Source organism: Hippocampus zosterae, chromosome 1 (genome assembly GCF_025434085.1).
Source record: "Hippocampus zosterae strain Florida chromosome 1, ASM2543408v3, whole genome shotgun sequence".
In the NCBI taxonomy this organism is placed as follows: Eukaryota; Metazoa; Chordata; class Actinopteri; order Syngnathiformes; family Syngnathidae; genus Hippocampus; species Hippocampus zosterae.
Window position 1 is genome coordinate 20,113,271 of NC_067451.1, and position 23,958 is coordinate 20,137,228.

The 23,958-nt window shown below is 42.4% G+C and overlaps 1 protein-coding gene and 1 long non-coding RNA gene across 2 annotated transcripts; one reads left to right on the plus strand and one right to left on the minus strand.

Annotated features, from left to right (window-relative positions):
* Window positions 1–292: 292 nt before the first annotated feature.
* On the minus strand, window positions 293–2,314 carry LOC127604014 (uncharacterized). The gene is made up of 2 exons (XR_007963187.1): window positions 2,195–2,314; window positions 293–2,018 (listed from the first exon to the last, which is right to left on the minus strand). It is a non-coding gene; the product is annotated as an uncharacterized LOC127604014 (long non-coding RNA).
* Window positions 2,315–11,689: 9,375 nt separating this feature from the next.
* jakmip1 (janus kinase and microtubule interacting protein 1) lies at window positions 11,690–23,937 on the plus strand. The gene is made up of 22 exons (XM_052070355.1): window positions 11,690–11,791; window positions 13,159–13,491; window positions 13,703–13,864; window positions 14,540–14,752; window positions 14,963–15,118; window positions 15,337–15,483; window positions 15,692–15,856; window positions 16,013–16,072; window positions 16,855–16,983; window positions 17,110–17,238; window positions 17,522–17,605; window positions 18,441–18,503; window positions 18,947–19,045; window positions 19,839–19,940; window positions 20,019–20,072; window positions 20,156–20,221; window positions 20,345–20,413; window positions 20,934–21,011; window positions 22,446–22,655; window positions 23,496–23,561; window positions 23,701–23,777; window positions 23,861–23,937. The coding sequence occupies exons 1-21, from the start codon at window positions 11,705–11,707 to the stop codon at window positions 23,749–23,751; spliced, it is 2,523 nt and encodes an 840-aa protein (XP_051926315.1). The 5' UTR covers window positions 11,690–11,704; the 3' UTR covers window positions 23,752–23,777; window positions 23,861–23,937.
* Window positions 23,938–23,958: the final 21 nt, after the last annotated feature.

Here is a 23,958-nt window from a genome sequence, read left to right on the forward strand (position 1 = left end):
TATGCAAATGTTGGTCAGGCCCTCCTATGTGGAGTTCATATGTTCTTCCTGTGTTCGTGTGGGTTTTGTCCAGCTACTTCCCACACTCCAAAAACATGCATGTTGGGTTATTGAACACTATTTGTCTATAAGTGCTCTGCGATTGAGTGGTGACCAGTCAATTCTGGGTGTATTCGGCCTCTCATCCAAAGTCTGCTGATATTGGCTCCATTTTACCCAATTACATTTACATTTGGGAATGAATTTTGACAAAACAAGACTTTATTTTATTGTATTTTTTATTTTTTTTAAATTTATTTAAGCAAATTATAAATTGATTTTTACACTGTCAATTGGCAAGCCATGAGCACTGGAATGATAGGCTTGCAAAAACTACAAACTGTGAAATGATGATGTCCTCACATGTGTCCGAATGATACATGAAATGAAATATAAGGAAGTGCATCATGACAGTTCTCTGCTGGTTTTCTATAAATTAACTTCACAAATGCCATTACATTCACAGGAAACAGATTGGAGGAGGTCAGTGTCCATAGCAACCAGGGCTGTGTGAATATGGACATATACAGCATTGGAGATGCCTGCATCACTTCGGGAGGTCAATATCTTTTCTGAAACACACTCAGAAATTAGCACATGGTCTTTTTGTTACTGCACAATTTTCAGTGGTGTGTGTTCAAATTTCACAAAAGTGTACAAAACTGAAAAGAAAGTGGAGCATCTCTCTTCAGAACCTTTTTTTACTGACGGTTACACAAGGTTGTCAGGCAGCTTTGTTTTAATCGTGTTTTCGGAAATGGACATGGAACACTCTACTCAACGCTTTAGAGACTCATAGTCGTGAGTCATACACAGGATAATTATCCTCAGCTGGACAAGGATGTGGGCTTAAGAACCATGTCTCTTTTAGATCGTTTTTGCCTGAAAGTTTTGTTTCCAAGTTACACGTGTGTATGTTTTTAGCTCCACTATGCTCTTTAGATGACAGTATAGATCTTTATACATTCCTCATTTGATTTCCTAGTCCCCCCCTGAATGCCAAATGTCATTATAGGCTAATTTTAATCTGCCAGACGTCATGAATATGTTAAGCTTATTATGGCCAGCTCTTATGGAAACAGTCCTCGCATTCCAAGGAGCTGGAAAATAGGCTTACTGACATTCTTCAAAAGAGAGACTCAATTTTTTGTTTTTTCAAGGCCATCAATTTGATACTTGAACCTTGCTGCACATTTTGTTCTTCTATATTTAAGGCGTGAGACACGCATGAATCGTAAAATGCCACAAAGGCATTTGAAAGGGCAGGGTTGTCGGAGACACAAAATACCAGGAAACCATTAAAATACCAAAGGCAAAACAATCAACCGAGTTACTCATTATCGCTGTGACACACATTTGCTGTCTGAGTCAATACTTCACCAAAACAAACCTTCATTTTCTGCTTTGACTCAGTGATTTTTACCTCAGGCCTTCACATGGATTGACCTCAGCATACATCTAAACATCGGGATGCTACACACTCCGAGATTACACAGTGAGGCTAATATATGAATGGCATAAATTGTGCAATCACGATGGGAAATTATATCCCATAGTCAACAAATCATCTTCCTCTAAGTGGGCTCTTGCACTTCCTGTTTTGCCCTGCAGCCATTGGCCGCATATGCTTGTGAATGGTAGACATGCAGATGATAGGGGAGGCAGAGATGAGCAGCTGTGCGCAAGTAATGCAGCCACTGGAATCTGGGTCACTCTCACTGCATGCACATTTATGTTACGTTCTTCGTACTTTTTTTTTGGGGGGGGGGGGGGGGAATCATATTGTCTAGCAAAGAGAGAGCCTCCTGGATCTTAATGAGCCATCTTCATTGGTGTATCACTCTCATGGACAAAGATGGTTAAAAAAACAAGTCTGATACTTGATGCAATATTTGATTGCCATTTCGTGATGGTGGTGGTGATGATGATGATGATGATGTCTGATGGTAATTTAGGCGTCTGCCTGTGCTATTAACAAACTGTCAACATAGAAATACAAACTTTGGTCAGTGTGTTCGATACGAACAAATGAAAATACCCGAAAGGCGCACAAACAAACAAAAAACTGAATGGCACGAACGAGGCATAATAATTGAAAAAGAAAATCTAAAAATAATTACCTCGCCGTAAAACCTGATGACGTCACAGTACTCACCGGCAGTGTCATTCTTGAACACGCAGTCAGGTGTCGCGCTTCTATCACGCTACCGGCGACGCCCGCCCCGCTTCCCGCACGGATCTCCGTCGAGACACCTAATTTCATCTCTGATACCCGCGTGGAAGTGGAAACACACTGGACACTGCTGACATCGCGCGAACTCTCCTCCGCCCACATAGGCGGACAAGTAGCAGCTATGCTAGCGGGTGATAAAAACCACCCCGGAGTACTGCGGATGAAAATGAATTAACCCGGGAGAAGTGTTCAATTTTACAGTGTGGATTTGAGGTGGCGAGTGAGGTGAGCACCCGCCACGCTGAAGCTGTAGTCGCCCCTCGTCGACGTGAACCCTCGACATCACTGGATTTATAATTCAGGTGAGAAACCTCTGCGATGCTTGGCAACTTCTATGTGGACGCCCTACTCGATTTTAGCTGCAAACGGACGCCAGTTTATAGTTTGTCCAGGGAGGGTGCAGTTGGGGGTTAAGGAGGGTAATTTAAGCGACCAACAGAACAAACGACCAGCGTTGCACCCGGGAGCTAGTGTTGTCCCGAGGTGGAAGAATCATGCTTGATCATGATGTTTCATTTTTAATATCCTGTTTGTCGACCGCTCTCTTCACTTCCTGTGCAGTGCAGTGCAGTGCAATGCAGTCATGCCACCATCATGCATAGCGAGGACACTTTAAAGCATGGCAAGGTTCACGCAAATGATTGCATGCATTGCACGGACACATCAAAAGGAGACCTTGCAGGCTGCAAGGACAGCCGACCTGTATGGAGGCTGTGTGGTTGATGCTGCTGCTGCAGACTCATCATGCATGTGTCTCCGTGGGGCGTGGTTGATGTCAGTGGCAGACTTGAACCCCCTATTTTGACTAGCTTTCTGACCTTTAAAGCATTTATTTCATATCCTTGATTACAATTTTAAGGTCTGTTTACTAGTATGGTCTTTGTCCTCACTAGTAGTAACACATAGCCAAACTAATTATGTCAGAGTTGTCCTAGTAGTAAGGACAAGGTGCATACTAGTTCATGAGCCTTAGGATGGATGTCAAGGATACATAAAAAACATTTTCTCTGTATCCTTGGTGTGCAGCCTTGGTCGATGTACCCGTACTAGGAGGCTCTTTGTCATCAGTTGAACGCATTTGTGGAACAACTGTTTATCATAGCTAATATATTTCCCATGATGACAAATGCCACTTTTGGCTTATCAGTACCAGTACTTAATTCATACTATTAACACTACTGTGCAGCACTAGGAACATAGCGAATAACCTGCTTTGAATGATCTTGTAGCACCAAAATGTCCACTTGTAGTTTTCCCTCAGTCATAAAATGCACCAAGTAATTCTCCAACTAATATGACAAAGTCGACCTAGTTTTATGCGTTATGTCATCACTAAGACAAATCATTGTGTAGAATAACTGTTTCTGCACATAAACAGGTTGGTAGTAGTAAGGCTAAACTGTGCACTAGTTTATCTGTATGCTACTACACTACAAATGAAGTACTATGTTAATTAACTAGTAGAATTACTATGCCACTCAGTAGTACTACTAGTAGCATCAGTCGTCAACTAGGGCACAGTGTTGCCTCACGAGTCACGTGATATTGAATGCATGAACAGGCTTACTAGAAAACTGTTTGGGCACTGAATCAATGGCTGATCACTGCTCCCCTGTTTTCTGAAGCTGGGCCATGACTGGTTGTTACCTGAGCCCTGAGCAACTTTGATGTCATTTTCAGTCAACCGTAAGTGGCAAAATGGTTGCCCCCTGAGATGGGCAAAAATTAGTGGATTTTACCATATAATTTATATTCCACATTGGTCATGTGGATAGACTAATACTTGTGACGGCACATAGGACTATTATTGTAAGGAAAATTTGGGTGTTGACTTTCCCTTTCATGTCCAGGTAATAGTATGCTGAAGTAATGCACTAGAAGACTGACTAGGGCACACGAGTTGAATGAATGTGTTTTATGAGAAAAATATGTTTCCACTGCCGCCTTCCATTAGTGAAGGCATGTCCAGCTCCGGGCCTGGATGGCCGCCGTCCTGCCTGTTTTCCATCTCTCCCAGCTGCAACACACCTGATACAGATGAGCAGCTCCTGAGCCAGCTCTGAAGCAGCATTAGAACGATCCTGATGATTTGAATCAGGAGCGTTGCTCCTTGAAGAGCTGGAAAACAGGCAGGACAGCGGCCCTTGAGGACCGACTTTGGACACCCCTGCATTCGTGTATGACATTTTTACGCACTATCAGGACACTTACATGTTACTAGTGAGTCAAAACTCCTCGCGGATGTTTTGGAACATCTATTTGGGTCCATGAGACTATTGGCAGTAGTGTGTGTCACATGCCAACTAAGGGTGTGGAAAATAATCGATATTAATCGATACATCGATGCGCACGTCCGCGATCCGAGTGCATCGGCTCATTCACTGGGTACGACGCGATTGACGGGTGAAATCGCGATTCATCACGATGCATTGATGGGTATCGGTAAAATCCGATTCAATCGCGTTTTATTCATGTTAAACGTCATATATCTGCCCTTTCCTAGGCGCAATGAATGCACCATCATTGCTTTGCGTTTTGTGTTGAATACGGACGGTAGCCGTGCGTCACATACAGTCCAGTACACAACGAGCGAAACATTATGGAAGTCAGCGCACGCAGCAGCAAGGAAACTACTATATTTAATGCAGCCGCAACATTCAAATCTTATGTTTGGAAATACTACGGCTTCGAAAAGAAAGACGGAACGCTTGATAAAACCTCCGTAATTTGCAAGGAATGTCGCACTAAGAAGCCATACAACGGCAGCACCACAAATATGCAGACCCACTTAAACCGATGGCACCAGATCACCGACAAGTTTCCCTCCCGCTTCCCCGCCCAGTTCCTCGTCAGACACCGGAGAAACTCTTGGTAAACCAGGTCAGGATCAGAAAAAAATTGCCTCTTATTTTGGGAGTGACTGTAACTGCAACTCACTGTGACCGCGCAATGGCTATAACTAAGGTCGCTGCTTATTTCATATGCAAAGACCTCCTTGCGCTTAGCGTGGTGGACAACGAGGGTTTCAGACAGCTCGTGCACGTTTTGGAACCCGGGTATAAAATGCCAGACAGGTCTGTGTTCACTTACAAACATATTCCCGATGTGTACAACAAAGTGAGAAGTGAGATTACTGTGTCGCTGAACAGTGCGCAAAGAGTTGCACTTACAGTGGATGGGTGGACATCTTGCACTATAGATTCATATATATATATATATATATGAATATTTCATATAAGACACTCAGTGAGAGTCTGTTTGTGTTTACACTATAGCAACAGCTGTGAGTCTCAGGTGCCAAATTGTTTACATTTTCTTTGCACAAAACCCAATTGTGAAAGGGCTTAAATAAGTTGTTTTACAAGTTCTACTCTTTATAAGGAATAAAGTATCCTTTTTGTAATACCATACTGAATTCCATCTTTTTAAAAGCTTTTTTTCTTTGCTTATTTGCATCATGTTTAATTGCACAATATCGCAACAAATTGCATTGTATCGTATCGGATCGCATTGATTTGAACTTAATGTGTATCGAATCGTATCGCATCGTGACGACGGTGAAACGTATCGCATCGTATCGCCAGAAAATTCCATGTATCGTTTAAGTATCGCATCGCTGGCAGTGGATCGTGATGTGTATCGAATCGTCCTCAGTGCTGAGATTCACATCCCTAATGCCAACTAGTTGGGCCTAATAGTAATGTGAGTGCAGCACAGTAGCTCACAAATTTGGCCTAATTAATTATGTGTTAGTAGGCAGAAAATGGTGTGAATAGTACAAAACCATTACTAGTAGTAAGGGACAGTCATTCCTCTAGCAAACCCTAGTTGTTTGACGAATGCACTGAACTATCTCATTATTGGGGGCAAAGAGCATAGTAGTAGATGGATATCAAGAGTACCAAATAATTGCCCAAATTACTTTGAATACTCTGTAACGCCTACACTCAGCCTGTCGTAGAGCTCTAGAGTGTTAGAACCTAGTTGACAGCGAACATGTGCTGCACATCCAGTTCCTGCTCAGGGCAACAGTGCCTAAACGTGCACATATTCTCGCTGATCTGACAGCAAAGGCCACTCTGGCGCTCTGAATAACCGAACAGCACATTTGAACAACGCCCTGAGTTTCTAAACGGCCAGAGCAGTTTAGCAAATACATATCCTTCCAAAATGCAATTTATAAGAGTCTGGAACAACTTGTATGTCACTGCCGTTGGGCAGAATCCTGACACATAGGGGACCCTGCTGCAAGACCATCCTCCCCTTTGCTGCGTCCTTCAGTTAGACACCAAAACCCAAACTGCTCCCCAGGCGTTTGAGCAGCCCCTTCTCCAGTGGGTGCCATAACAGTGTGTGTTTGCCATGAGGGGTCAAATGCAGAGGTTATATTTCATTTACGCATGCAAAAGAGGAGGATCTTCATAACTTGATTTTATATTAGGGTTTGGTTCACATTCTGTACAGTAAGGCAACATTATGAAATGTGGTCTTTTGTGTAAACGAGAGACAGATTAAATGGCATTTTAAGCAACCTCAGCAGCCCAAATCATTTTTTTTTGTAGTCAAAGAGAAATTATGGCAAGTTTTTGATTGGCCACTTCAATTACGTGGGGGGTCGGATCTGGCCTGTGATTCTTGTGTTTGACAGTTTGTTATAAAGCAAAACAAAAATGCTGTCAAATCTGATTAGTGGAATTTACAGCACTCTGACAGTTTTCTGTCTCCTCCGCCTTCGTCTGCCTGACCTAATCTGCTCTTCTTATTCTTAATTCACGATTAGGCACAGCTATCGACATAATCCCAGTAGACTATGCTTGCAGAACTCTTCTTCAGCTCCATCTGCGCACTTACTCTGCAATGAAAATCAACCCATCATTCCTCCCAGTCAAAGAAGTATTAATTAACAATATAAGCGGTACAGAGAATGGGTGGATTTTTATTAACTGCAATAGATAGCACTTGAGATGTTTCCCATTGTTCATTTCAGTTACAATTAAAGATGTAAAGCTGCAAGCATCAATAAACAAGCTGTTGCGTCCTCTTTTTTTTTTTTTTTTAATCATATGTTCATCCAACTTTGGCTCCATGCTCTACCCACTTAAAATGACATGGGCAAAACCTAATAGTGTGAGGCCACATACACTTTCTCTGAAGCACGAATCAGTAGCTCATTCCTCTCTTCCAATAGTGAGAAAACTAAAAACCCACACACAGCGATGCACTCATGCATAAACAGACATGAATGCAGTGGAGCCTTTAAAGTTAAATGACACTGATGTCATACAACAAGTTCAACCAAAAATGTGCTTTTTTTCTGTTGCACTTAATCCTAAAAAGGGATTAGCCACTTAACTAACTTTTAAAAATGACATTTATCATTATTAAAGGTAAGACTGAGTGGTTTATTGATTTCAATGTCTCATTATTCACAGTGGTTAACACTCAGAGGGCAAACTTCACTGGGTACCTCCAAAGCCGAAATGCAGATCTAATCAATGATATTGATATTTCTTGGATCGTACCCACACAGCTGGATCAGAGAGACTTTGTGTTTATGTTCAGGTTCACTTGCCATTAAGGTCACCAACATGCATCATTCTCCTGGCAGAGTACTTTTAGGCCTCATGGTCCACTAGCGTTGCACTTCGCTGTGTTACAGACTCTCAATGGGATTCAAATAGTGTCTACGGAGTATCTCTGTAGCTGTGTGTGTGTGTGTCGGCTATCCTCTATAGTGAGACTGACCTGATCTGACAGTCTCCTCAATGCTCAAAGGATGTTTGTAGTGAACGTGCAATCCATGCAATCCACGTCCATACACATAGCATCCCTAGTGATTTCATGACCCAGTCAAAGAAGTCTTTTCTCATATGTGCTAGTAGTTTCTTTTGTTTTACCGATTTATTAGGCTGATGTGGCTCACATTTGAGCTAAATAATTGACACCATCTTAAAATTGTCTCAGCTCAATGGGCCTTTTCCTATATTCCATCTGTATTGCTATGGGTCTTTCACTTGCCGATTTCATGTTTATCAGGAATGTGAGTGTATTTTTGTGACCAACTGTGTTCAGTATGGAACTACAAAGTTCCTTGACAGTCGACATGCTCGGGGTTTTCAATCTTGGTTTGGGCACTCCTGTGTGGAGTGCATTTTCTCTGGGTACTCCAGCTCCCTCCCACATTCCATAAACATGCATGTTAATTTAATCCTCGAAATTGTGCAAAGGTGTGAACGTGTGTGGATGGCTGTTTGTCGATACGTGCCCTGAAATTGCCTGGTGACCTGTCCAGGTGAGGGTGTAATCCATCTCCGGTCTGAGGGTTGCTGGGAGAGGCTCAAGATCACTTGTCACCGCATGAAGACAGCGCAAGAGAAAATTGGTGGATGCTTTTTTTTTTTTGTACGAGTACACGTATCATTTAGTGATAGAATTTAAACTCCGTCCTAAAGAAATGCCATGAAGAATTAGTATAAATTTTGTCAGTAGCAGTGACATGGTGAGCTTGGTTCCATTATGGAAAAAAAAATCTAACAAAAAGCATACCAGATAGTACTATACTTGGGTTTTCAGCAAAATGTAGATTGGGTTAGGTGCATGATGTGCAACCCCTCCATTCAGATTAAAGAAAGAGTCACTAAGAGGTGATTGTGCATAACGGAGAAGGTTCAGACACAGGTGACCTGAAAAGTGCCGTTTGAAAGGAAAATAAAAAGATGATTCAGTTTGAAAAAAAATCTCTCCAGTTTGCAGTCTGTTGATTTTTAGCCTTCGGTTTCCGGAGTTAGCAGCAGAATGGTGATGACACACAATTGGCTTTGTGTCATGCTGTCGTCAGTATTCTGGAGAAGAACTCACATCATTTCATGCGGCATACAGAGAAGTGTATGTGAACCTAAAGGCTGCATTTTAGCCACTATTAATCCCGAGCACTAAACCTTTTCTGGGAGTAACTATTTTTGGCTTTTACATCACTTGGACGAGGTAATTTAAACGCTGTGATGTTGCACTTTGTGTTTCCCTCTGTGAACGTTAGATGTTTTTGTGGTGCGCCTGTATAAACTTTTCCAGTTTGCCTCATAACATTCCTGAATGTCCTTTAACCTCAACATTGTCAGCTTAAGCCTCTGGCTGTTGTGTCGGCATCATGTGGCTCCAGGAGGCTTTGAGAGAAACCCTTGTTTTTGGGTTTTGCTTTTTCCAACTTCAGAAAAAAAAGGAAAATTACACATTCCACAATGGTCGGATGGGAATCTGCACCTCCTTCCCCTATGTTGATACAGCAGTGTAACCATCTGGCAGTCATTTCAACTACCATGCCCCCCCACCCTTCTTTGGAGTTATTAGCAGTTTCCCATGCACACACTTCTAAGTCACATCTAATGAATCCACTGTAAGTACTTTTAATGAGGATTAGTGCACAGGGCTGCTTCTGGTGTTGGAGTGAATGTGTGTCGCGCCCTGATAATTCAGTGTAAAGGTTTAAAGAATGTGTGCTAGTGTTGTTGCTTGCTCCGTGACTGAATGAGCTCTCCACATTACTTTGAACAAGCGTGAGATCCCCGGTTCTCCCTGCTCGCTTCTATTGCCATGGCAGCCTGTCGGGGTTGGAGAATGTAAGAGGATGGAGACACTTGATGGTTTGCTTCTCTGCAGGCTTTTCCCCTGTATCTCTATTATTAATAGAAGCCGTAACCTTTGTCTGGCTTGCTTCCTTCTCATTCTGCTTGCCAAGGTTTGACCATGCATACAGCGCGCGTACGCTTCCTTGCCCTGCAGCATCACTGCGTTTTTGCCTCTCAGTAGTTGCAAGCTTGGAAATCGTAGGAGAGAACGTGGCGCTTGGATGATTGGTTCTTAAATGTGAAGTCTCTGTCATGTTTGTTTGAGACTCTTAAATCCAATCCGAAACTGTTCCTACTCGTCATCCCCCGCTGTGAGCGCAAAAGACTTTGAGGGAGCATGGGTTTCCGCGGCAACTGTTGCAGCCATCTGTTTGTGTTGTGCTAATGTTTGGCAATGCCAACATCGCTTAATGATGGCACTGCATGTGGTTGTAAATGCTCACTTAGCTTTGTCTTTTTTTTTTTTTAGGAAGAGATTGGACGTGTCCACTTTCATCTTGGTAAATGGACTGCTTACATAAACACCCAGCATTTTGAATTGCCTCTGACTCTTTACACAGAAACCTTCTTTGATTGTCCTACTTGGTTGTTTGCGTTCTTGTTCTTCATTATTTATTTATTATTTATTATTTCAGACCAACGTTTTCCAACATTTGAGTCAAGGCACACATTGTACATAAGAAACAATCTCTCCACGAGTTACTCACACATGTATTTACTGTACTCAGTACAGTGAAACTTGGAACTGTTTTGTTGAGCACAAAAATATGATGTTACACTGAATGGTAACACATGGGGTACACAAGATTAATTACATCTTTTGCCAATGAGCATTTTAATTGTTCAGCCCATTACTATACGTTGCTGGACTAGATAAATAGATAAACAAAGATACATAATTAGTAGTAAATACTGTAAATATAAAATTTCAGACCATTCAAATGAAATTGGATAATTTCGGGACACTAATGTGGTTAGGAATCACTGCTTATTGCTACATTCAGACCGAACATGAAATATTGCGATGCGATACATGTTCGTCTTTGTTTGAACGCAAGTGTGACTACACCGCGGTTGCTTCTAGTGGACAAGAGGAGCGTTTTCTTCCATCAGGAGAGGAAAAAAAGGCCAGTAGCTGAATGTAAAAAAAATACTCTACAGGATATTGGGAGCCAGTGTAAAGCCTTTAAGACAAGAGTAATATGTTCTTGATCTCTCTCTTGTGGTCAGAACCCGAGCTGCAGCGTTCTGAATGAATTGCAACGGTTCAATGCTCTTTTCAAGGGGTTCAGTTCGACAAACCATTAACATAATCAAGTCTACTGGAGATAAAATCATAGATAAATACCCCCCAAGATTTCGTACTTTGTTTTCTAAAGACAGTGAATGATTCCAGGTGTTTTCTAACATCAGTCCTCTTCTTTATTGCCGAAAACGTATTGTTTTGGTTTAGTTGAAGAAGGAAATTCTGGTTCATCCGGTTGTTAATTTGCTATAATTCATCGTAGTAGGTGAACTTATGATCTAATCATGTCTTGTCTTTGTTTATCTTTCTTTTCCTCTGCAATAGACTCACCTTTTCTACATTCTCCTGCTGTAATGGAGACTCAACCAGCACCATGATGTGTCCACTCAGACTTGCTGTAAAGCTCGTCATCATCAGCGGCAGCGCCTGATTCTCTTCTGCTGGTACACCACGCCTGCCTCTTCATGTCTTCCCCGATTGGTTGGAAGTGCAATGTCATCCGCCACACCTCTTGTGGCCCCGCCCCTTAAGAAGGGAAGGAAGTTGGAGAAATTATAGGTAATGGCTGACCCGGTTCAGGCAACCAACGAGGAGCTTAGGAGCAAAATGATGGACATCCAGATTGAACTGCAGCAGGAGCGTTCCAAGGTACGAAAGCACAGGGAAGAGTATTCAAAAATTATGTCATCAAAACCAGTCGAGTGTGTAGTCTGCCTTTTGTCTAAACTCAGATGGATGGATGTTTGGATTATCTTTTGTTATACATTGCTGAGGCCACATTTCAGGAAGAAACTCATCATTGGACAAAAAACTCTGCTCCTGCCACCAGAAGAAAAAAAAATGAGCGTGAATTCTTCTCTTGGCTGCACAGAGTAGAAACCTAATTATTAAGGAATTTCAGCCATGGAAATGAATACAGAGATAATGCTGACAGAGCAATAGATATAAATATTTATTTTTCTCATACGTTCAGAAGCTCAAGTCATTATTGCTTGGTTATGAAGTTATAGTGATTCTTATAGTGTTCTTTTGCATCTCATTTTATAGCCACATACTGACTTAGATTCAGGACTGTAACTTTTAACATTTACTTCAGACTTGCACCAGAAACAAGAACAACATTTGACTGAGCTCATGACTGTGTTCATTAGACTTCGAGAACTTCCTGTTCTTCTGTTGAAATCCCATAAAACTCCTGTCACAAATCCTGTCTTTGCAATACTAAAACTTGCTGTTGAGGATGACAATGGTGTGTAACGGCAGCAGTTTCTTTTTTAATTTGACATTGTTTGAAATTTATAAGAATACTCACCAAGGCTTGATGGGTTCTTCATCGCAAGGTTTTGTGAAGTCGCATGTGATAAATGGGTACTAAAATCTGTGAGACCGAATTCATAGAAGTTAATCGACTACAATTGTACAATTGTAACTCTGCCGTGCGACTAAATATAGTAACTTAAAAGGCAATTACAATAAATTCTTGCCTTCTCACCTTTGTACAACGCCTCCAAAAAATCTGAATGGGATCTTTGTTAGTACGTCGGCCACGTCTTCACAAAGTGTGAAGTGTGTGTAGTGGATAATAGCCCTGTAGTTGTTTTCATAATCTTGCGAACAACAACGGAACCCCCCCCCCCCCCCCACACACACGCCTAAAACATAGAAAAAGAAGATTAACAAAAGCCAATCAATTGAAGGATGTAATAATGCTCAGTGATGGTCTGCGGCTGTGTATCAGAAAAATCATTTATTGTCCCCAGACTGAAGAGTGTTTAAATTATGTAGCAGGGCAACGATCTAAAGCAGACCAGGAAGTCCACATTTAAATTGTTTCAAAAACAACCCTAAGATTAATTTTTGGGATGATCTGAAACATTTAAATGTGATGAATATGCACCCCCCCCCTCCCCCAAATCAGGAAGGTGGTAAATATCTTTTCCCAGCACTCCTATGTATGAATGAAGTGACTAGTGAGTGTATATTGAATAACGACTAACAGACACTGCATTTTTCAGGTGTGTAAGCTGCGCGAGCGGCTCCAGGAGCAGCGTCAGGCTCGGGAACTGGAGCAGCACAAGCATGCAGTGGCGCTCACTGACCTGCGCGCCAAACTCCATGAGGAGAAGCTCCGCGAGACTGCAGCAGCACGTGAAGCTCTCGCACGGCAGCATGAAGCGGAGCTAGCTAGGACGATTAAGATCCGCGACACTGAAGTACAGCGGCTCCAAGGACTGGTCCACGCCTTGAGAGACGGAGCCGCTGACAAGCTAAAAAATGCTCTTCTCGGAGAGGCTCGAGAAGAGGCCAGGAGAGCTTTCGATGGTGAGAGACTAAAGCTCCAACAAGAGGTATGTGTCAGCATGTACGTGGCTCCAAGTTCTTCGCTTTGTATACTCGGAATGTGAATGCCATAAAAACAGGATGCCGCATGGAAATGCCTGTTGCCAAGCTATTGTTTCACAAGTCGATTTCCCAGAGAAACTATGCATCTATCATGACAAAAGATCAGTGGAATAGACCTGCTGTTTACACCTTTATGAACCTTGACCCCTGTTTTAGATCCAAGAACTAAAGGCAGCCAAGAAGCAGGCCGACGAGGCTCTGGCCAATGCGCTACAAGCCGATAAAGCCAAAGCATCTGATCTGAGGACAGCTTACCAGCAGCACCAAGATGAAGTGCACCGTATCAAACGTGACTGTGAGAGAGACATCCGACGACTGGTAAGGAAACAAAACATACTGACAAATGCAACATGTGTTAGTTGAATGTGATACGTTTACTGGAACATCAGCAGACAAAGCAGAACCTCACTCATTAGCATCTGTCTTCCTGCTTCCAATTCAGCCCCGCGTTTATCTCACTGATGAAGGTTAGAGGCTAAGTAACGCTGTCTGCCTTGCTGTCACTTAACCTCACTGTGTGGTGATATTTAGTACGAAAAGCTGCTGCGTCTCATTAACACGCAAGGCTTCAATAATTGCATTGTCTTGGGTTTAGACGACATGTACGGACAAAGTATAATTTGACTTAATGTCTGCTCTTTTGTATGTTATGTTTTGGTTTCATTCCTTATTTGGGGGGTGTTTATAAGTATTATTATTATTATAAATATTATTTGTTAACTGTTGTGTCTTTTGTCATTGTAATTGTTTGGAAGATGATTATTACAATGACGATCTTGATGATGACGATACCAATAATGTTCATGTGAATGAAAGGGTGATTGTCATGTGTGGAAGTCTGTGGATTTGTGTGTTGCGGTTGTATAAACTATTTTTTTTCTCTGTTGAAAAAAAATGGTGGTTCAAGTCATGAACCCTTAATGTTTTCTGCAAATCCAAAATTCTGACTGATAGAATGATCACTCCCCTTTTCCTCCCCATGTCCTCCCCTAGATGGATGAGCTAAAGGCCAAGGACCGCGTGGTGTGCACTTTGGAGAGAGAGCTGGGGATGCAGGCTGGCTACACCCAGAAACTCCAACTCCAGAAGGAAGCCCTGGATGAGCAATTGGTTCACGTACGAGAGGCCGAAAGACACAACCACGGCAGCCCAAAGAGAGAGGTGGTGCTTGGGCTTGGGGACAACACAGACCTGCTCAACAACCAGGTATGTTTGTCAACCTAATTCTTTTCATTCTTTTATGCAGCGATTCAGTATCCCGACGATATTTGCAACACGACAGGTATACGTACAAACGCTGTATATTAAGTCTGAGTGACCAAAAAGCATTCACAGTTCTCATCTTCCATTTCGTCACGTCCTCCTTCCCATGAACCTCCACCTGCCTGTCTGCATGCATGTCTTCCCCTGGTTCAGTCTTTGTACTCCTCTTCCTCCCCTCTCCCTCCTGCTTCCCAGGAGACGGAGGAGCGTGACACTAGGAGGTTCCAGCTGAAGATCGCAGAGCTCCACTCCGTCATCAGGAAGCTGGAGGACAGAAATGCGCTGCTGGCTGATGAGAGGAATGAACTTGTGAGGACAACGCATTCACAAAGAGACATTAATAGTACATCCACAGGCACTGACTGACACAGGGAGCGCCCATTCAAGTGCAAACGAAACAAACGGAAGATGATACGGAGTAAAGTACCTGTTTGAAATGTTGTTTCTGCTCGTTGTGTTGGAAAGGAGCAACAATGCAGTCGACAGACACGCGATGAGCGTGAGTTCCGTTTCTGTTCACTTTTCAGTTGAAACGGGTTCGGGAGGCAGAGAGCCAGATGAAGCCCATGTTTGAAAAGAACAAACGCCTGTCCAAGAAGAACGATGACATCCTGCAAACACTACAGCGAATGGAGGAGAAACTTAAAAACCTGAGTCGTGAGAACGCTGAGATGGTGAGAATCAAATTTGCTTTGTCTCATCAAAAAAGATGGAGATGTTCATTTTGCTGAAAAGATCATTGTCTTGATTCTGCCTGCAACAGACAATTGTTTGGTTTTTGCGGTACAGTTATGCTCATAAACGCTCTCTAGTGGGCATTTTTGAAGAAAAAAAACAAGCAATTTGTTGCGCTTTCATTTTGCTGTCGTCTCCCTCGCTTAGAAAGAAAATGCTTCCCGTGGCCCCTTGCAGCACCAAACCCATCAAAACCAACTGAAGCGGCCCAGTTCCCTGACCGATTTAAGCCACGCCCATGAGGAACAGGAAGTAGAGTTTCTCAAGCTCCAAATTGCAGAACAACGCAGCATCATTGACGAACTCACGCAGGTCAACCTTTTACACGTGGTTCAATAGCCTCTTATCAAACAACATGACATGTGACTTTTTGATTTTAAATAGTGTTGAAACTATTTTCAATCTGCAAACAATATGACTTAAAAAGATGCTAAGTGAGATGTTCAACTACACCATGTTTGTGTTTAGGAACGTGAGCGTTTGGTGATGGGCAAAAAGACGAGGCGAAAAGCCCTCAAACTAACCAAAGTAAGTACAGGATGTTACTTAAGTAACCACCTCGTCTTGTGTTTGGATGATCATCTGAGTACTGCTGTGTTCGCTTAATTGGGCTCAAGAGACATGACGACAATTCTCCTCATGTTGAGAACGACTCAAGCATGTTTAAACAGCCAGAGGACAACCATATATTGGCTTCTTTCATTTGATATAATTTTTTGTCTTCGGTGTTAATGAATGAATGTTGTGCGAAGCAGTCACGCTTAATTTAAATGGATGTGGGTAGTCGAGGAGATTTTGAGATGAGGGGGTTTAACGGGGTGAAGTAATTGTTGCCATCGTGCCCGACGTGTTGATGCTAATGCCCCAGGGTTGTTGCTAGGAGGAGGAGTTAGTAGTCGACACATAGGCTGTCCCACACACACACCCCACACCTGGAAATAGTTACTTTATGGTATTGGGTGCCGCAATTTAGCTCTTTGCTTTTCTTGGATAAGAGGCATGTTTTGTCTCGTCTGTTGGGAAGTTTCGGGTCCAATGGCAACATGACGGAGTACTTTCTTCTCATCCTCTACTTCTCCGCCTTTATTTGTCTGTGTGCGCTGGTCTGCCTTTACTTCTCCGGTTGCCAGGAGATGACTTATAAACACGATGGTAAGGACTCTATGGGCTTTACAAAACAGCGTCAAAAACTAATGTTAAAAAAAATGCACGGTGTGGTCTTCAAAGTTATTTGGCAGGCCGGCAAAAATGGAAGGGCATTTGGGCCATTATTTATTGAATGTGATCTTTTCTTCCATTCTTCTCCATAGAGGCATGTTGTGGAGACATATTTTGGATTTGATGAGGAATCCGTCGAGTCTGAAACTTCTTCTCTGACCTCCTTTAACACTGACCTCACTGACCGTACACCTGCCACTCCAGAGGAGGAATTAGAGGAGGTAAGGGACTGGCTAAATTTCTCACTATTGCAAGAAATCGGGCTAGTCCACAGAGCTTTTGGTAACAGGGAAATACGGGGAGATAAATTTGTTAACTAAGGCGAAGTCAGCGCTCTCATTTTACAGAGCGTTTCTCGTGAGGAGTCGGAGCTTCGTTTTCGTCAGCTCACCAGAGAATACCAGGCTCTCCAGCGGGCTTACGCCCTCCTGCAAGAGCAGACCGGAGGCACTCTTGATGCTGAGAGGGAAACCAGGGTGTGTACTGTCAATTATCTGTTCGGAATATTTCATTCTAGTGTGCTTCTGTAATATCGTGAAAAGTGTGAACATACACACTGCACTTGTATATGGGAAAATAAAAAGGGTGCAAAAGTAATGATTTTCAATTCAAATGTGTTGCACATAAGTTAAATAAACGGACTTGAGTAAATGTTAAAAAAAACACAGTCCTAAAACTTGTCCTAAAAATGTACTGTAGCGTACTTCAAAGTGAATTACAACTGAAATATACTTTGAGCTCATACTTTCCTGTCTTTAGACGCGTGAGCAGCTACAGGCAGAGCTCAGCGGGTGCCAGGCCAAAATCGTGGACCTGGAGAGGGCTCTGGTGGAGCGGGGGCAGGTAACAAAGACAAGAGATGGCGAACGCACCTCTCGGGTTCTCCTCTCACTGGCCCTCCTGCATGTTTGTCTGGCCGCTGGGCTCCTGTTCTGGCGCTATGCTGACCAGGTCTGCCGCAGGTTCCTTTGATGTCACTTTATGCATGTGCAAAATCACAACTCGGCACCTGCATGCCATCCACTGTTCTCCCTGGTGTGGGTTCTCTTTCCTGTCAGTGTTGTAACCAGGAAAATGATGGGTTATTTTTTTAGATCGTCCTCATCGACAAAGTATTTCTTCTTCACCTAAAGACAAGATTTTGACATTTCTATTCGTTGGTTTAATATGTGCAAATGGTAAGCCTGGTACTGCAAGATCAAAATTCGTGGCTAATTCACAGAAGTTGCTGATTTTTGTGCATCGCTTTCATTTCAAATGCAATTCACAAATAACTTTATGACAGGATTTTCTGGGGGTCATTGGTAAAACTCATCTCTTCTGTGTAAGCTCTCTTATGTTGCTGCATGCTTGGATGATCCAGCTCTGTTTTGATACTTTGCTGAATTTCTCCTCTGATTGCCTTCTGTCACTGTAAACGTCTTTATGTGGCTTTATCAGCATGCTTTCCCTTGTTACCTCAGTTGAGGACTTCCTTTCTCCGGATCAATAAACTTTTGCTACCGCCACTCTTTTGTTTTGTCCTTGTGTCTATGGTGCCTTCTTTGCATGTGTCGGTTGGAATCAGAGCCACCAACCGTTCGTTATCTGGCCTCTTTTTCTGATTTCTCTTCACATTCTCTCTTACACCCCTGCCCGTGTGTGCCATTTGTCATGTTCTGTCTGATTGCTGCGGCAGGACTCAAAGTGGGTGGAAGAGAAGCAGCACCTGCTTCGGACAAACCAGGAACTTCATGAAAAGGTAGTTTACATGTTGCAGTGGTACATTCACTCACTGGCCCCAACCGTATACACTTCACAAGGTAATCACAAACTGATTAGATTTGTTAGATCTGTGGTTCTTAACCTTGTTCGAACCCAACCGGTTCATATGCACATTCACCGAACGCTTCTTTCGTGAAAAATAAAAAAGACATTTTTTTTCCAAATTCAAGACATTCAAAAAACATACAGTATTTATGAAAAAAGCAGCACTGATACTGGACAAGCAATGTACCGTGCTCATCTGCAGCCAGTGATGCAAATATCACTGTGCCTCTACCACCGGTGTAGAACAGTCGAGAAAAAAAAATCTAATCTCATTTGGTTTCAATTAAGACAATTTGTTCAAAGTGTGATACTTTGAGAACATGACAAAACGCTGACCATATACAGTAGTCACGAGTCACCTACACTTGTGTGCAGATGTGTGCACTGCAGCAGGCAGAGTCACGACTGCAGGCGGAGGTTCAGGATGCTCGGGACCAAAACGAACTATTGGAATTCCGGGTGCTGGAACTGGAAGTAAGAGAGTGTACCATCGCCAAACTGTCACCAGGAGGCGACAACAACAATCTCAGCTCCAAACGCTTACATGCTTACATACAGTGACTCGCCTCATTTTGATGTACAGGAAATACTTCACTTTGAAAGCCATGTTTTGTCCAAGTATACCCCTGTGTCTCCTTGTTTTGCATGGCATTTTGGTGAACCCCTCTGCACTGTTCTGCAATGTTTAATAAATGAATGTTGTGTTAAAGACTGAAAATAATTTTACTTGAATAAATGTTTTTTTTAAGTTCACCATCCAAGCACCATCTTTGTTCATTTTATTTTCTCCCGTTTGTGCATGACTGTCCTAGATTTTCTTTTACATGTTCCATAAAGCGGAGGTTCCCGCATCATATCAGTAATCTCATGAAGGGTTGGTATGTTGGGTGCATTCAGTGCAATATTGCTTGTACCAGCATTCACTTGTTGGTTGAGTGTGCATCTATTTATGTTTCAGGTCTTTTTCACTGAAGGCAGAGAGGCAGATGTCATTGTCAGTTTTGAGTTTCAGCATGTGTTTATAGTATATGCTCCTTGTTGGTTTGACGTGTTTATTTGTCCCACCTCCCTCATTTTAGCCGCTTTAGATCATGTTTCCGTATCGTAAGTAAACCCGTCATTCGACCTACCTACTGTATCGCCTTTAAATATTCACTAAGAGTTGCAGATTTTTTCCTTTTTTCACTGAGCACCACTGACAAAACGGCGATTCCATCAATAACGCGCTGCTAGGGCGCAAGTCTTAACCTCAGGTGTGCATCTGTAGGAAAGAGAGCGAAGGTCTCCGGCCCTCAATCTTCACATATCTGCATTCCCCGAGAACAGTAGCAGTGCCCTGCAGTCCTACTGCCGCCACGAGGGAGTCAAGGTAAACCACAGCCACTTAAACATCTATTAAGACCCGCGAACACGCTGTAAATGTAATGTCTGCTTTTAATCTGCGAAGGATGTAGTCATTCCAGAATTAATGAAGAAACTGGATATCCTCGGAGATAACGGGGTGCGTGTCAGCATTTCTGTTGATTGAAATGTGTTCCAGCACTTGACCTTTTGTGCATGAGTCATCCTTACCTGCGTTTACAGAATCTCCGAAATGAGGAGCAGGTTGCAGTGATTCAGGCTGGCACAGTTATATCGCTGTGTGAAAAGGTGAGCCCTTGGAATGCTGCCAATTTAGCGTATGTACTGTTCGTCCGTACCGTTACCATCAAATGAAAATGCCTTTCTTAACATCCCAGAAACGATCTTCCCTCACACTCTCTTGCATTACAGTGGTTAAAACAAGTGGACAACACAGAGGCCGCTCTGACGCAGAAAATGATTGACTTGGAAAATGACAAGGTGAAATACGGCCTCGTTAATTGGACTGGATAGTCAGTATAATGATGAAAAAAAAATTAATAATGAATGCATAACCAAGACTTTTAAATGTTACAGTGCTGAACCAACTTATGAGGCCACCGCCCATTTTAAGTTTTAAGGCACAGCTTCCCCAAATTTTTGTAATGGTTAATAACCAAATATGAGAAACTCTCTAACCTAATTATATTGAGTGATACAATATAAGATTCTTATGCATGGATTTTTGGGATGTAGGCCACTTCTTTATGCTGGGGGTGGTTGTATAAGTTGATGTAGTGCTGTTGTGTCTATTGCTGCTCTCCCCTCCAAAAGTATGAAAATGGTGAGGCAAATTGCTTTTTATTTGATATCACTTTAGCCATTATACTTAAAAAAATAATAATTTACTTTCACACCATGATGTTATACTGTATTTAGTCACATTTGCAGTGTTCTTTGTCGACAGATTCTAAACTAAATAAAGCAAACTGTCAATCAATCAATGACAATTCTACCACAGGAGCTGTTTAGCAAGCAGAAGTGTTTTCTTGAGGAAGAGTTGGACTACAGGAAGCAGGCCTTGGACCAAGCATACATGGTACGGAGCCAGACTAGAAATTCACCAGCAGCCTATCTTGCATTTCGACTAAAGATGGCAGATTAACATTCACGTTTTTTTTTTAATCGAGGAAATAATAGTTCATTGAAAAGTCAATCAGGAATCTTGGGTGCATCATTTTCATTTCAGCATGAGACATTTGAATGCAACGCTTTCCATGGAGGTTAAATTTGTCGCATTGTCTCGGGATACTGCATCTTTGACCACTGAATTCAAAATGATTATAATGTCACATCATTTCCTGAATTTTATGTTAACTTGTAGCCAGTTATTAACCTACTGAAGAAAGTCATCCAAAAGTGAGTGTATTAAAATGTGACCCTGAGTTTGCACACTTCAAATCAATCAATAACACTGGCCAACAGCAAGCTTTTATGTCCCTTAATGTATTTTTGAAGCTGATTTTTCTGTGCCTTTTTTCCCCACGCACATTTATTTATTTTGCTTTTGTTTGCATTGTAACTTATAGCTATAATGTTTCAGGAATTTTTTTTTTTTTACCTGTAGCTGAACCTATTCATATGTATTCCTAAATATACTACTATACATATTATCTTATTCTTATATCATTTTGGGCAAGAGAAAATATGAGGACATATTAACAATCAGCCCAAAAAAAAAAGAAAAAAAAAGAAGTAAATATTGCTTGACTGCGGCCTGGTGGGCCAGTGGTTAGCGCGTCGACCTCACAGTGCAGAGGACGTGGGCTCGATTCTGGGTCCGGCCTTCCTGTGTGGAGTTTGCATGTTCTCCCTGGGCCTGCGTGGGTTTTTTCCAGGTACTCTGGTTTCCTCCCACATTCCAAAAAACATGCATGGTAGGCTGATTGAACACTCCAAATTGTCCCTAGGTGTGAGTGTGAGCGCGTGGGTGGTTGGTTGTTGGTCTCTGTGTGCCCTGCGATTGGCTGGCAACCAGTTCACAGGGTATCACCCGCCGACTGCCCGAAGACGGCTGGGATAGGCAGCGCGCCCCACGACCCTTGTGAGGATAAAGGGGTCCAGACAATGGATGGATGGACAGATATTTCTTGACCAGTGTAATTAATACCTTTTCCTCTGTCGTTCACTGGTATGAACCGGATTCTAACATTAATCGAGTCTTGCAAATAGCGCCTAACAAAAAAACGGAATGTGAACAATTGTAGTTTTTCCACTGGCAAGTCTGGCAGTCAAGAAGATCTGCCGGAGAATGTTATAGTCTCATGATGTTATTAGTTACCACATGAGGGTCAAGCATAACAAGGTGGAGGAGTGTTTCTCATATCTGCCATGATCACATTGGTGTGTTTGTGTGCCTCATATTGATTTCTTGTGCATGCCTTTGTTCGTTTTTTTTTTTTTTTTCCATCTGCACGTGCATGCCGTTATGTATGCGTGTTTGTGTTGGTGGTGTATGTGGCTGCCTGTGCAGAGGATCGAGGAGCTGGAGGCCACGCTGTATAGCGCTCTGCAGCAGGAGCAGCCGTCATGCCAGGCGGTGACGGAGTCGCTGACAGACAGGCAGAGGGAGGAGCTGAGGCTTGCTGTGGACAAGCTGCGGCGTCAGATTCTCCGGCAGAGCCGGCAGTATGACAGTCAGATCTTACAGGAGCGTATGGAGCTCCTACAGCAGGCCCATCAGGTAAGGTTGAAAACAAACTCCGGCGAGGTGGCAGTTCTCAATCCTCAATCCGACCCATGTGACCTTTCAGACCACCAAATCTCTGGTGCTTTGAAAAGATGCAGTATCCCTGTGTGTACGCTACCTGTAAATGTGTCCACGGTGAAACGGTGTCACAGAATGACTGTGTCTGTGGGTGTGAGTATGTCTGTTACATTGTGATGAATCCCCCTTCTCCCCTTCCAGTGTTGTCCTACCCCTTCAGCATCCGTTCACTTGACAACTCACGCCGTAATTTCACAATGTTACACCTTCAATTTTCATCGTAATCACTAACAGGCACCCTGCAATCACGAAACACAATCATTACATACTAATGATCTGTATTTACTAATCTGATGCATTTTGACAAACTGACGTTTTATGAGTCAAGAATCAACAGGGGAAACCTTAGAAAAGGGAAACTAGCCTGTATGGAAGCTGTATTAACTATAGGGGGCCAGGGGGGAACAACATCTTCACCTGAACTTTTTAAGCCAGTCGATGAACGTGTTTTTAACAAAACATCTAAATGTTAAACTTCATATTGAACGAATCATGTCAGATCTAATGTGTATTGTTTAAGACGTTTGTGGCTGTCCAATAATATTCATGTAAATATGATGCATACTTTGTCAGTTTTACATCATTTTAGAGACCGTGGGTTTATCTTTCTTTGATGAGACATTAATTGTATATTTTCCCAAATTAATAGTCATTCATAATTATTCGGACTCTAAATTTCCCTTGGAAAAATGTAGATGGTTTTATGGTCAGTGCTGACATTTTGGCCGTCTAACTGCATGTGTTTTTGCTATGCAGAGAATTAGAGAACTGGAGGACAGGATCGACTTGCAAAAGAGGCAAATAAAGGAGATAGAAGAAAAGGTACTTCTTATGTCATAGTGAGGCAAAATGTACAGTATCTCGTCAATAAAGTACCATTGATTCGACATTTCTTACTGACGATTGCTTTTCCTCTCTCTTTTTCATGACACGTTAACTTGATCCCCATATGTTCTTTTAGTTTTTGTTCCTCTTTTTGTTCTTCTCTTTAGCCTTTATTCTTTGGCCTTAATGAACATGGCTGTAGAAGCACATCAGGTACTGTACATATCGAGCATTGTGTTACCTTTCCCCTATAGCCTATTAATGAAATCATAAATCTCTCATTGTTGTGTTTTCAGGTGTTAAGTTTCTGCAGAGGCAAGCGAGGACAAAACAACTCATAATTGTATTTTTATGCATTTGTAGACAGTTCATGACAACCCAATGGCCTTTTTGA

Coding starts and splice junctions, on each gene's coding strand:
- jakmip1 (XM_052070355.1), top strand. CDS start 11,705: ATGGCTGACCCGGTTCAGGCAACCAACGAGGAGCTTAGGAGCAAAATG. Junction 19,941..20,018: donor GCCGCCACGAGGGAGTCAAG/GTAAACCACAGC, acceptor TAATCTGCGAAG/GATGTAGTCATTCCAGAATT. Junction 23,562..23,700: donor TAAAGGAGATAGAAGAAAAG/GTACTTCTTATG, acceptor ATGTTCTTTTAG/TTTTTGTTCCTCTTTTTGTT.